Source organism: Rhipicephalus microplus, chromosome 6, assembly GCF_043290135.1.
Source record: "Rhipicephalus microplus isolate Deutch F79 chromosome 6, USDA_Rmic, whole genome shotgun sequence".
NCBI lineage: Eukaryota > Metazoa > Arthropoda > Arachnida > Ixodida > Ixodidae > Rhipicephalus > Rhipicephalus microplus.
The window spans coordinates 70,163,984-70,178,506 of record NC_134705.1 but is presented as its reverse complement, the minus strand read 5'-3'; the positions used below and the strand labels follow the sequence as shown (position 1 = coordinate 70,178,506).

Sequence of the window (14,523 nt, the reverse complement as noted above, 5' to 3'; positions counted from 1 at the left end):
CGTTGCGATGATAACACATAATGTGGTACTTGAGTGAATGGCATGTGCGAAACGAGGCTGCTCGCGAACGCTTCCATGATGTTCCACAGCTTTACTGATCTCTCTTTTTGAGGTGGCGTCTATATATCAACGCTCTTATATCTTTTTCATTTAGTTTCTTAAAAAAATAGCCCCTGGCACGTTCCCCTGCACCACCGCGGCATTCGTCGCATTCGTTGACTGTCTTTGCAGGTTTAAAGCTGAGAAAGTCGGAGAGCTTCATTTTCTTCCGCGTTTAGTGAAAACCCATGCTAAAGAAAAAATAAACCCGATAGTTTTCCTATCATGATGCAATGCCGTGGGTACATCTAACGTTATATTTATCCAAACACAGGCCTGCGCCCTCCGTCGTCAAATCCACTCGCAATAGTTCTGGCAAACGCCACTGCGAGTTAGTGCTGTGAGAAGCGATGTTTTGAATCGTTAGAAAGCCCCTTTAAACAGCTCCACTGTCAAAAAAAAGAAGCAACGGCTTCAATCGACCCATCAGCACATGAACGGCCAATTTAAATCACATCGAAGGGTTGAGTGTCAATGTTGACTGAGATTGAGGGTGGCGCGTTACCACTGCACTCTTTCCCTGTCTCGCCTAAACGTTCCATTTCTGAAGACGCCAAGGCCGATGCGGATGCGAGCAGCCCATAACGCTCCTCCCCACTTACACCGGAAAGCGTTAGCTGATGAAATTCAGGCAGAATACCATTCCAGGACTTCTTCATATGATACGCAAGGCGAATGTTTTGTTGTATGATGCGGGCTTCGATGAAAAAAATTGCAATTTGGCTTTGGGTCTTTATTCTTGGATACAACTACTAGTACGTTTTCTTCTCTGTTGAGAATCATATTAAGACGCTCAAGTTATACGCGAAATTGTACCTGCGTTGTAAAGTTGGTTACCTATACATTCTAATTGATTATTCGTTTATATTTAAATTTTATCTCTCTCAGTAGTTCAACGGTTTTTTTATATATGTCAGATCCTACTCTCTGATCCTACGTACTCGTTGGCTATCCTTCTACTGCTCAAGCCGATTCAGTAGGCTGTGTGCCCCGACATTCCGTTGTTTAAGAGGGTTTATACCTCCACAGTAGACTTGTGTAATTTTTCGCAGCAGGCATCATTATCATCGACAGGTACATGTGCTGCACGAGAAGAACGCGAGGAAGCAACCATGCTGGCATCGACAAAGCACCGGGATTCGCATTCGCGGGTGCGCATATCACGGCTCGGGAGACGGCGAGTGTCCTTCGCCGACACATCGTGTGAAGAGAGCACGGAAGGAACAAGCCAGAGTTCATTGCGGACGTCGCCACAGCTTCAGTGCGACGACCGTGGGGTGAGCCTGCCTGCAGCTCGTCGCCACTCGGGATCTGCTGGCTATTGGGATCGCTACAGCTGCCCGCCGCAATACAGGCCCGAATTCAGATCCGTGGAGTCTTCTACAACCTCACTGCTCGAAGCAGCTGCGCCAACGCAGGTTGGGTCGTTACCAGAGGAACCGCCAATCACTCTTAGTCCTTCCTTACTGCGGCCCCGGTAAGTTGTCGGCTCGTACAAATTTGGCGTGCAATCATACGGTGTCGTTCATTGGCAGATACGGAGTGGCTGACCAACTCTGCGCCGGAGCACTCCACTCTGGCGGAGCGCAACTGACAGCAATCTGCCAATGGAACACACGCCCTCCCTCTGGAGCAAATGGCAGGGTCAGAATGCAACGCGATGGACGCGTCTCTTTTCTTGCATGTGTGAGCACGCTGCGCACAGCGACGCTACGCTAGCAAAATGTGGGCTCCGACGCGAGGCGCAACCGACGCGATTGGCATTCATTGGCCCGCCCAAAGTTAGCACCATTTTTAGTATAGCTCACTATATTTTGAAGGCATGGGGCGCTTGCGACTTCCGGTAGAATCCGCCGGTTTTTGCGGAGTAGAAAAAGTTGCTCCATGGAGTGGATCTCGCAAAGAAGCTGCTCCAGATCTGCCAATGGAACATACAGGGTGCACTCTCAATCCGCCAACGAAATAGACTTGCCCCGCATGGAGCAGAAGAAATTATTACCGGAAGTGCTCCGAATCTGCCAACGGATGACACCAATAGTAAGCTTTAACATAACAACAGGACGCAAGGGAGACGAAAAGACACTTCGCTGCTGTGGAGTGATCAATTAAGAGTAGCGCTGTCGTGTTGTGCTGTTCCTGTTTTGTTCTGTTCGTTTTAAATGCGAAGCATTTGTTAGCGAACTTCGGTGACTTTGAGCGTATCTATCTATCTATCTATCTATCTATCTATCTATCTATCTATCTATCTATCTATCTATCTATCTATCTATCTATCTATCTATCTATCTATCTATCTATCTATCTATCTATCTATCTATCTATCTATCTATCTATCTATCTATCTATCTATCTATCTATCTATCTATCTATCTATCTATCTATCTATCTATCTGTGTATCTATCCCAAATTTGTTATTACGTGACGCCAATGGATGATGAAGGTATGTGACTGGTGCAAACGAAATAATCATGAGATGCATGACATGTGGAGACATGACTACATGCCACAGTCAAGGCGCCAATACATTTCGACATGACGTGGTGTGCGTTCCCGCCAGCGTTCATTTCGTCGCGTCACGCTGGCGTTGCCACGCCAGGTGCCGGTTCTGCCATATATTCGTAGGCGCACACCGCGCTGCGTTGCTTTGACGCATGCGCGTTTCAGCGCGTCCCGCGTCCCTCCATCAAGAAAAGAGGGAGACGCTGTGTTGTCTGGGTAACGCATCGACGCGAAAGCGCTGGTTGCCGTCGGGCCGTGCTGACGGACGCTGGTCGTGCCTGGCGTCAGACTATAGAGTGCTCGCGTTTTGGTAATGTAGCGTCACTGTGCCTAGCGTGCGCGTGTGTCAACGCGACACTGGAGTATATTGGACCCTTCATGATGCGCTCGCGGCCATTTTGCTAGGTGCACATATACCAAATTTGGTGTTACGTGACGTCAATGAATGATGAAGTATATGACTGGTGCAGACATGATAATTCTGACAAGCGTATCATGTAAGGACATCATACCACACTCATAGCGTGCTCGTGGTCGTTTCGCTAGCTGCACATGTACTAAATTTGGTATCACGTGACGTGAGTAGATGACGAAGGTAAACGACACAACCAATGGTGATAATCATGACATGAAAGTCATCTACGGAATCATTTACCTCCACCTCGTAACGTTGCGCTGAATTTAAAGTGGCATATATCGTTAATTCTCATTCATGCTTCGCATATAATCGATTCGCACTGTGCGTGGGATCTGCCAATTTTTGTTTAGATTCATGTGGCGCCTCGCACAGCAGTGATGTGTAGAGGTACCAGGTGGTGCCTAAGAGGCATGTGATTATTACATATGTATAGTGGTAAACAAAACAGTTGGTGACGAGCCCTTGTTTGAGACGGATGTTTCGTTCTTTCTCTTGACGCTCCATGCCCAAGTCGTAGGTGGCTGCCGCTGGCAGCGTCGGCATGCTGCGGCACTTCGTTCTTCTCCTTCGTCAGCGTCGCAGCCAGTTCAACCCCGACATAACAAGTGCAGTGTCCTTTTATCGCTATATCATCTATTTGCCATGAAATCTAATATGGACAATACTGACTCACAAGTCAGCGAATTATTTTCATATCCAATGGCTGTCGGCCCCTAACAAAGAAAACAGCTGAACACTTGGGCATCATTGCAATGCTGACTTATTGTGCGAATCGGTGTGCATAAAATAGCTCGCATAGCGCGTAATCACAGGAGTGGCACGCTGCTTATGTGGCTAGCTTGTTGCATGAATTTCACGGCATTGTGTGATCGTTGTACAGATCAAGAACATCCAAGCCAAAATACAACACGTTATGATGGAAGGGGGCGCAGTAATGACCAGAATTTTGCATATTTGTCAGACACCTGTCATCATGCCTCTTGTGAGGATCTCTTTGACCGAGAATCTGGTTTGACTGTTTACAAGAGCTAGCCTACACATTTCAGAGTGAACGTATTTTTGATAAGATCTATTGTGCTACTTACGCTACGCACTACCACTTCTCAAGTGCATTCTTTGTCCACATACCATAGTACCCGCCACCCGCATCAACGACATGCCAAAAACTACTTCTTTCAAAGCATAAGCTGGAGTGAGCTGACCCAGAGCACACCATAGCCGTCTTACTGAACGAGTAGTTCGCGCAAACAGGTGAACATGTGGTCAGAAAAGGACGCCGTGGTCACACAGATTGCTTATGAGACATGCGGCTATGAAGGCATGTTGAAGGATGCGGCACCGAGCGTAGAAGGGACCCTTTTGTGGTTGATACACTTTGCTGATTCAAACCACATGCACGCTTGTTCTTCACTGCTTTTTTTTTTGACGCAGCTTGCACTCCAGGAGGTCACCGCTCGAGATAAGCTGGTCCAACGCATTCGAGGGGGATTCTTCAAGCGGTGCCTTCGAGCCGCCACCCTCTCCAGATGACCTTGGCGCTTCCTCGCTGCACTGGCTTCCCATCATTGCCATCGGGGTGCTGGTAGCTACGATGCTCACCGTGGCACTAACCCTAGCACTGACCACGGACCTGCCGGACTCCGACTTCGAACACTGGCCCACCTCGCCAATTCGTGGTGCCATGGGGAATATCGTCTCGGGAAGGGCTGCCATCCCATCAGCTCCGGTGGTCAAGCCTCAGGGAAGAAGACCACGAGAGAACTTCCGCCCCATATTGGAAGCTCACAAAATAACCCACCAGTCACCAACTATTGCAAGAGCGCACCGCAAGGACAGGGCGTTAGGTGTGCAGGGACCGCGCCGGCCGAGCCTTGGTGCCAGCAACAGAACCGTAAGTGAAAGGCAGGTCATGCGCATAAAGTGCAATTAACACTGGCTGACCACTACAGTACACACACAGCCTCGTTTCATACAAAACAGATTACACTGCCGTATTTGAAAAGCTCTTCCTTCATAAATGCCGTTTGTGACTCGATGGCTAACTATGATTTTTAACCCCCCCCCCCCCACTACCCAGTGCTTAAAGACGAGGAGGTGGTTTCGTCCTCGCTTCCGATACCTAAAAGCAATTTTTCCTCCTTGCAGTGCATTTTTGAAACCACTCGTACAATGTTATCATGAAGTGTTGAGACCATCAAGATTTCGCGTTTGTCGGCGACGCACTGATCTCCGCTGGCGCAATCGAAAACACACAAAACGAAGGAAAATTAGTTAATCGCGAACAATAGTGATGCGAGACAAGGAAGAGCGGATGACAAAGAAGTGCAGCATGGCTTCATGGCAAACTACCGCATTAGATGACACGCGATAATTCGCGTGCGTGGAACAATCGAGAGTACGTACTACATAATACGCACTACGCAGTACGAGAGTACGCACTACATCGAGACTCGATAGTACGAGTCTGTAACGTACTGTTGTTGCGACACTAAGTACGCAAGAGCAGAAACTCTAGGACAGGATAACGTGCCTGTTTTCCTATTTAATTTTTAGAGGCAGGTGATGGGTCCTTTAAATTGTTCGCCAGTACGAATCTGTCGGCTCTAAAGAACATATCTCGTTACTCGGAAGTGCATAGTGCGTCCTCTACATCTAGATGAAACGAATACGATATCATGACTGAATACCGCAGCATCTGGCCTATCCAGTTCAGATCTAGAGGTCGCCTTTTGTAACTATGTTTGTCTTCACGAAAATTGAGTGGCATTTCAGGCATTGGCTACTCCTCATCTGAAAAGATCAGCAAATGCAGAATCCATATTACTGGTCCTACTTTAGACTTGTATTCTGTATTCCAGTCGAAAGCTCAGGTTACCGGTTACACACAGGTTGTTCACCCAGCACGGGCTTCGACTACTGAGGCCACCCGCCTTGCACACTTTCCACGGGTGTAGTACTATACTAGTTTCACACTCACGAAAGGCATTCTATGCCATCTCTAATCTAGAATAGATTTCGGGCACTTAGCTTTTTCCAGAGGCACATTCACACATTAGAGGCGAAGAGAAAAAAATTGGCCCCGTATCTACTTGTTCGACTGCAAATGTCGTCGAACAAGGATAGTCTCCCGTCTGGAGAGAGTGAATAGAATAAAACATTTGTATGATGTTTTGCGCGATAAAATCGGTGAATGGGTTTTTTAAGGCGCTGCGTGAGAACAGAGCGCTATCTGGCGGTAATCTTAGAAAATTAAAAGATGACCTCTGTGAAAACGAGCGCGAAGCATGCGTGCATAATCTTCGAGGCCATATTTTGTAGATTTCAATGTGGGTGGCAGCCCCTTGTCGTACAAGCAAAGCGTGGGAAACTCACCTTTTCGTGCAAAGCTTCGCATTGTCAGCGCAGCGTAATAAATGCTACAGTTGTTGGAATTGTTTATGTATGCCTCCTGCAGTGTAAAGAAACACGGCGCAGATTGTTGAATTGTTGATATTATGCCTCAAAAATGCGCAATATTTGTTTTAATCGACAATCACACATGTGTGAACGCAGAAGTTTTGGCAATAATAATGGGCGCTGTGATAGTGGCCGTAGTTCAGCCGTTCCGGTTGTCAAACAGACAGACAGATAGACGACAGACCAAAGTTTTTGTGGTGAGGTAATAAAAAAAACTATCGTTTTGAAAACACCGAAGTGGCCGGGAAACCACGTCCACGTGCTCGAAAACGTTCCCATTTGTTCGGCCCCTTGTGCAGACGACTACCACCACCGCCTTTACTATCCTCAGAATTCATTTTCTTTGTCATTCTGATTTCGTACCGAATTGTAGTTTTCATGTAAAGCACTGAATAGAAACAGTTCGCCCTTTTTGAAACGGTGTTTTGAAAGACGCATCAGCAGAAATGACACAAGGGGACACACTGGCACCGTTCGCAGCGGATTCAGCCGGCTGCACAAAAACGAGAGACGTCAGGGCATGCCGACTCGCTGCTGCTGCACCTTCTACTTGCACCGTTTTTGGCGATCGTAATTCAAACGAGACAGTAAACGAATGTGTCCTCATTCAGGCCATAAAGCTTCGTCGTGCTGCACAAGTCACTTGCCACTTTAGCCGTTGTGAGCCACCGCCAACGCCTTTGCCGCCATGTTGAGTTTGCGGCCGGCGGTTTACATTACCAGTTTTTAGTTAGTGCCGTCAAAGATATGAAGCGCAAAGACGATTCCCTTTCGTGTCGGCCTCGCTGCTTGGTTTTTCGACGGCTTAAACGGCAAAGTGTGTGCAATTCCGGTGAGTCCTGCCGCTTTCACTCCATACAATGCCAAGTGTGAACGCGTCCTAACTGTGGAACGCCACTATATGTTTGCGAAAAAGTTGCGTTGTATTTCTTCGATATTCTATGAATAATGCTGGTATGTTTCTGTACGTGTCGTGATATTAAACAACTTGGCAAGTCAAACATGTGGCCCACCCACCAAAGAATGTTTTTCTCACTCTTTGTCTTCAGTTGTCTCACAGATGCGGCCCCCATATGTACACTTACTGCCAGGAAGGGCGCACCGAGGTCTATTACAGCGCCTCCTTGCGTGCCTGTACCTCAACAGAGGCTGACAGCGTGCATGTGTGTAATCACGGCGTCAACCGCTTCACCAGCCTTGAGAGTTGCCACAGAAGCTGCGCGCCTGAGTCGAACGGGAGGCCTCAGCCGCGGTGCTACGAGAGCACTCTCTTCACCACCTGCACGTGGTGAGTTCATCACAGAGTCTCGCACTTTGAGTCCCGTAGTCCTTGTGCTCAATGCCATTGCAATGCAATGCGATAATTCCACGGACATGCAGGGTACACAGAAGATCACAGCAAGACACACGGTTCGGGAGATGGTAGAGAATTGAGGTGCTGAGAAATCGTAGCCTGAGGAGTATCGCTTTAGCCGGTGTTTCGACCAGTTGACTTGTCTCTATTAAGACTGCAAGCGTTGTCTTAATGTTGCCGCCTTTGAAAAAGACAAGACAACTTGTTTAAATGCTGGCTCCTGTGCCATCCGTTCTCGAAAAAACTCTTACCTCTTTTACCCAGCAGTCACTCTTCCCTGATAACTGAACTCAAACATATTTCATTTTATTTCTCGAGATGTCTTGATTTCATACTCAGGTTGCACGTTGGGCTTGTTGGATAGTCTTACTCCCTTTATTACACCGCAACCCATAACGATATAGATTCTCACTGCGCACATGTGTGTGTGCGTGTGTGCGTGCGAGTGCGTGCGAGTGATTGCTTGTGCATATGTCGCTCCTCGTGTTAACTAAGATGCGTATTCCTAATTGCTGTTAGTTATTACAGCATAAAAACTTCACAATAGTGCAGTTGGGTACACATGCACAACTTTCATTTTGCAAAAAAAAAAACAAAACAGAGAGAGGCATCTATATTGATCCGATCTAAGGGAAAGGGGCTGCAAGTAGACGAGGGATTCTACTCGCAGTAGGCCGTCTCTCTCAGCCCACCTTTGTTAGCCTCCTGATGGGCGGGGTTGCAGCTGTGCAGGGCAGTCTCCCACAGCTCTTGGCTACTTAATTGTTTATGCAGGCTCGGTATGGAAATTCACAAACGGAACTGGGCACAGGGAAGAAGTACGTGCAATGCAAATCTTAGAGTTCTTGGTTCCTTTTGTAAGTTCGCGCAAGAAGAGTCGATCATATTATTACAGTAGCTTGCACCAGCCACATGTCCAGGATTTTTTTTTTTCGGGCAGGGGGGGGGGGGTGCAAGGCCTAAGTGTGAGAACGTCTTTTCATGGTAATTAGAAAAGAAGTTGCCCAAAATATAGAAGGTGCCTAATTATTAAAACAAAACGAAAACAAAGTGCGATGCAGCACAAGAGACGAGTTAATCAGCGATGTAAAGTAACTTTTGACAGTGCAGCAGAGATACTACTTGGGCACCAGAAAGGATATTTTGCTACCAAATAATTTCGATCAAGAATAACCATACAGAGTCAGTAACGGGAAAACGAGTGACAAAAAGAAAACAACGGGGGGGGAGGGGGAGGGGGGGAATGCAAAGAAACTGCTCGTCCACTTGCGCATGCGCGGCAAAAGATTAAAAAAATATATCGGACGGCGGACGCTTTCCCTGCTAAACTTCTAACGCTCTTTCTTAACAACAGACCTGCGAGAAGAGCAGGAGTCGCTTTATGGCAGAGATTTTTAAACAAAGGATACACAAATGCGGAAAAAACAATTTTATTAAACAACCGAGAAATAAAACACGGTCTTCTCTCAAACAAAAGAGGCAGAACGTTAACATTAATTTTAGCGAGCAACTTCAAAGAATGACATTGCCAATAGTTTTATCGTATAGCAAAGATCAATATAAAAGAAAAAAACGACCATGTAGCCTGGCCGAAAAGAGCGGTCCCCTCTACAATTTCCATGCGTCGCAGTTTCTCCTTAAACACAATGATAACTTCGTCGACATTGATTTGTACCCGGCGAATGGACATTAGGGTCGGACCGTCAAGCCGCTCCACCACCATCCTGTTCCTCAAATATATTTTCACTCTTTCCAGCGTCGAGAAGTAGCGTCCTGCAGTAGCTGTACTATGAGAAGCTGTGTTCTGCAGCCGCCACTTTCTTCAGGAGTGTGTGATTGTTCGGGAAGATGGCTCTGCCGCATTTAGCTAAAGCGTCCGTCGTAAAGTAAGGAAATTCATCCTCTTGCTTGTTTTGTCATTTTGTTTTCCAGACTTACCATTAACCTTTCATTGTAAAGATATGAGCTTTTCTCACATTTGCCAAGTAAAAATCAAAGGCCGGCTGCACATATTGAAATTTGCCTTTGGAAGCGTGCTTTGGTAACACTAATTGCCAACTTTGTAGAGTTTTCCCATGGTTTGCAAAGCGCCCTTTACAGAAAGGTTTCAGGTCATCTATTAGGGAATAAACGAAGCTCGTCTGTAGTACTCTTCCGCAGAGCTACAATTGTAACTTTCCCGGTACCTCTGTGTTTCTACCCCTCGCGAAATCTCGCGCTTCACTCCAAACTCCGCCACTTTGCCTTGACATAGAGGAAATATTTTTTGGAATTATGCCTACGCGTAAGTTCCCATCTCTTCCAGCTTAGACAGCACCAAGTCAACCTGTCCCATGGCGACGCTGGTGTCAATATACGGGCTCTGCAGATACACATACAAGCGGCGTGTGAGGTCTAGGAATGTCTAACTAACAGCAAGGCATATGTGAAAGTTGGGTGGACATATTCGCTGATGGAGAAAATGAGCGGTGGGCACTGTTCTTTTGTCACGTGTGGTGTCCGTGAACTGTTCAGGTGAGCGACCGATCTCGGAAACCGTTTCTCCAAACAATGTAACTGAATCGTGACGTTCGAACCACTTTAATTGTTTCTGAATATTGCGCATCCGGCATAATGACATTGGAGGCGCTTCTATAGATGTTTTTTTTCAGGACTGCTGTCATTTATAATGACGCATGAAATAAAGTGCGAACTTGACTACTTGTTTCAAAAGCCCGTCGAATGTCTTGGCCAGCTGAGGCGTCACTAACACAAAGGTTCCCTCCCTTTTCACACTGTCTGACTGTCATCCTTGCCGCCGGGTCATCGAGTCATCCGAGTGGCGGCAGCTGCAGACACCAGGTGCCTCAGGGTTTTCCGATGGTTGGCTATATAAGCCTATTCCTTCTTCTTCTTCATATCCTTCGTTTTCTCTGTGCTCATGAGATGTAAACGAACGTCCGTCTGTCCTGCAAGACTACATTTCCGCACTGAAAAGGATGGATCCGGTGACGAGGGCGAGCTACCAGCCGAGACCGGCTGAACCCGGTCCCAACAAACTGGATGCAGCGGTAGTGTCCTCCTAATCCCCAAGCCCCAACACCGCGGAAGATCAGGGGAACTAAAGAAGTCGAAGTGGCGCCGTCTGATTCCACGTACGAATCTGTGAGAAGGATGTGGCTTTCCCCCTACAGCTTCCACTATGCTACGCATACACGAATCACGCAGAAGCTTTGCAGGCTTCCTGGCCCGGGCCTAAGTGCGTGCTGACGGAGGCGGGGCGAGTCGGTCAGTGAGGCGTTCGTCAGTGAAACTTGTTGCTCAAGGAATAGCGTGGTTTGGTCGACCAGAGGAGACGTGTTTGATGGTGTAGTGCGGTCAACCGTATTGTTGAAAAGTATGAATAGATGACGTCGTTGGAGGAGTGACGAGTTTCTAAGAGGTTCACTGCGGATACATGTGATAACCTCCTAGTTCAAAGGAGAACGAACCATTAGCGCTGCTGGCGCTGCGGAGGCAATCGTCAAGCCGATGGATATGATAAGAGCTTCGCGCAGACCAGTGTAACAAAGCCCAGATATAAGGTTGGGCTTGCGGTGAACATCATATTTGCTTCTAAAACGAATGTGACGTCTTAGTCACTGCTTGTTCTTTCCGAATTCAACGATTGCCGCAATGCTGTTTCTGTAACAAAGACAAACAGAACGTCTGCGCGAAGTGCCCTTGCACGGTGGTGGAACAGAACCAATACATGCATTATTCGGCTACGAAATCTGTTGTCGTTTACCAGTGCCAACACGATCGAGTGCATCCGGCGAGCACCGATACGACAGAACGAAAGCTTGAGGACAAGAAGCGACGCATCAAGTCGCAGAATGTCGGAGGGGCTCGTCTGTCCCAACACACGGCGGTGATTCATTGCTTCTGTCACTCTTTCTCATAAGGCCTTGTGGGAAAGAAGTAAAACTGTGTTGCCGACGAGTTTTTGTAGGAGTTGAGCACCGCACGCCAGAGCAATTATTAGACATCCTCAAAAGTTTCAGCCACCACACATACGGGGAACGTTGCTATTTTCTAACGGAAACTCAAATGCGTTACCACAAGTACAACGACACAAATAACGGTAGTGGTCTGCTTGCGTTCTCTAGAGTGATCAGCAAGTCCACCAACATTGGCGCTTTTGTCGGTGGCAACAGAATAACTGAAGAGCCGCATAAACACTCATTCATTAGGTGGGTGGCCCAAGCATAAAATTGTTTGCACTGTTGACTCTTTCCGCTAGGTGGGCATATGGCCGAAGACAGAGGAAGCGGACAAAGGATCGTGGGGTTCGCATAGGCGTGAGCGGGGTCGGACGGGTTAATGCGTCGTCGAATCCTTCACATTCCATGCAGAAGTTCACTTTTTAAGCTCTCCGTGTATGGAGTGCCTTTGGCTGTCTCCCTCAGTGGACAGCCTTTAGCAGTATGTAGAGAGCATGTGGTCGTCGGCTTGTGAGTCACTCGGATGTCTTGTTTTCTGTTCAGGCAATGGTTTCGCTGACGCCTGAGACGTATCAGCGAGTTGTGATGTTGATTCACGGGCTGGGCGCTGAGTTTCTCGGCGAGCGTTGCCGTGATTTCAGAATTCAGAATAAACGTTCTTTGGTAGCTGTTCTGAGCTAGTTCTCTAAACAGCGTTTGCCTTTCATTTGTATAATTGCGCCTGCCGCTATTTGTACTCCTGCCTCTGTACTAAGGCGTTATTGGCTGACTAGACGAATTTCGGGGAAGGGGGGCCCTTGCTTACGTGCCTGGCTTGTACATAGTGTGTAATTGGTTCACGACTTGTTAAAAAAAGGAAGCGAACAGGACACAGAAAGAGACGTGAAATAGGGTTGTCGTACGTCTATCTTAGATAGACACCGCACTATACATGCCATGAGCGAGTAACTAACATGAAATACAAGCACTAACATGGACATCATGGTTTCGATAACACGTACGGCGTGTCTAACATAGCGCTGCCGTACCGGATCCATGACTATTTTAGTAATAATTATAATAATTGCTAGGGTTTAGCATCTCAAAACCAGCATATGAAAATGAGAGACGTCGTAGTGAAGGGCTCTGGAAATTTCGACCGCCTTGGGTTCTTTAATGCGCACCTAAATTTAAGCACGCGGCCTTCAAGCATTCTCGACTCCATGGAAAACGCGGCCGCCGTAGTGGGGATTCGATCCCGCGACCTGCGGGTCAGCAGCTGCGTGCCTTAGCTCTAGAACACCGTGGGGGTACTTGAATAACAAAATATAACAAAAGTGCTAAGACGTGATAAGAGTCTATCACGTGGATAGATGACAACTGATGATTGTTCAGTGTTCTTAAGCAGTGTGGTCTTGTGTACAGGCAAGACGTTGCCGAAACGTGGTGGTTTTACGACGGTGCTGAGTGCACCCAGTGGAGCTTCCCGCTCGGCAATTGTCCGCTGCAGGTCGAGCGGGTGTTCCGAAACCGACGCCAGTGCCACGAGACGTGCCTTCCGCGTCGGGAGGGCGAATACAGCGGCGAGCCGCAGCGCTGCGACGCTCCCGACGCCACTACGTGTACCCCGCGACAGCTGAAGTATCCGTACTTCGCCATCATGCGGGCGAACAGAGCCGCCCGCTGCGTCAGCGCCACCAGCCCTGAGCTCAAGGCGCATCGCTGCCTCGTCGGCATGAACCGATTTGAATCTGTGGCCAGCTGTGAACGGGCCTGCGTTGATACTTGATGCCTTTTGCGAAGCAATCGTAGACCCTGACGTATTGTTGGCGCGAGTAAACATGACGCGAACTTTATTTATAAAGATTAAATATTACCATTTCATTGGTTAGTCTTACAGGACAGGTGACAAGAGCATGTAACGGTAGCTTGCAGCAGTGTGTATCATGAAAACAATAAAAAAGTGACCCAGGTTAGGACTGTATAAAAACAAAGCACTTTTAAATGTCGAACATTTCTTTGAGTACTGCAAGCACTTTTGGCGTCTATCTGCGTATCTCTCTATCAATCAATCTATCAATATAGCCGCTTACGTGTGGCCTTATTATGGGAGGGTAAGATGGTTTGATGTACATGACGCCTTGGTCAACACATAATGTCATGATCCCGTCGCGTACGACATAGCCAGACAGTGGAACATACCCGTGGGTGGGTATGTGACGCTATATATTTTGTGTGATTTCATAACGTGTCGCTGAATGAAAACAATACAACATGGTCACCTTCCCTCCGCAGGCTTCGAATAATGTTGACTCCCAAGATACGTGCACGGTCTGCCGAATTTTTTCTGTTATGTGGTGTGCTTGATCCTGATGCACGCTGTCATAAACTATCACGACTTACCAGCTAGCCCATCAGTGGGCCTTAAGCAATGGGTTCATACAGGCAACTTTTGATTTCTCAATCTGAGCTGTCATGGCCTACAAAAGAAAAAACGTGGCTGATCCCCCTATATCGACCTATAACACGAAAGTGAAACGTGTCCTCACAGAGGTAGTTGAGCGTTTATTATGCATTGTATTAGCAACAGCAACAAATTGCAAGTCACGTTAGGTACCGTCAAGCTGCTCGGAAAATGCAGCACCCACCACAAGCAGAAAGCACGCATAAAATACCATACACAGGACAGGCGTAGACATAAAACGCTTAAAGTTCGACACTTAAAGCACACTGTTCAAACAGAAAGAAAGACGCG

At 47.5% G+C, this 14,523-nt stretch overlaps 1 protein-coding gene across 1 annotated transcript; it reads left to right on the top strand.

Annotated features, from left to right (window-relative positions):
* The first annotated feature begins 1,211 nt into the window (after window positions 1-1,211).
* On the top strand, window positions 1,212-13,574 carry LOC142765887 (uncharacterized). Its single transcript, XM_075867692.1, has 4 exons — window positions 1,212-1,576; window positions 4,449-4,908; window positions 7,523-7,761; window positions 13,194-13,574. The coding sequence occupies exons 1-4, from the start codon at window positions 1,212-1,214 to the stop codon at window positions 13,555-13,557; spliced, it is 1,428 nt and encodes a 475-aa protein (XP_075723807.1). The 3' UTR covers window positions 13,558-13,574.
* The last annotated feature ends 949 nt before the right edge of the window (window positions 13,575-14,523 follow it).

Coding starts and splice junctions, on each gene's coding strand:
- LOC142765887 (XM_075867692.1), top strand. CDS start 1,212: ATGCTGGCATCGACAAAGCACCGGGATTCGCATTCGCGGGTGCGCATA. Junction 1,577..4,448: donor CCTTCCTTACTGCGGCCCCG/GTAAGTTGTCGG, acceptor TTTTTGACGCAG/CTTGCACTCCAGGAGGTCAC. Junction 4,909..7,522: donor TTGGTGCCAGCAACAGAACC/GTAAGTGAAAGG, acceptor CTTTGTCTTCAG/TTGTCTCACAGATGCGGCCC.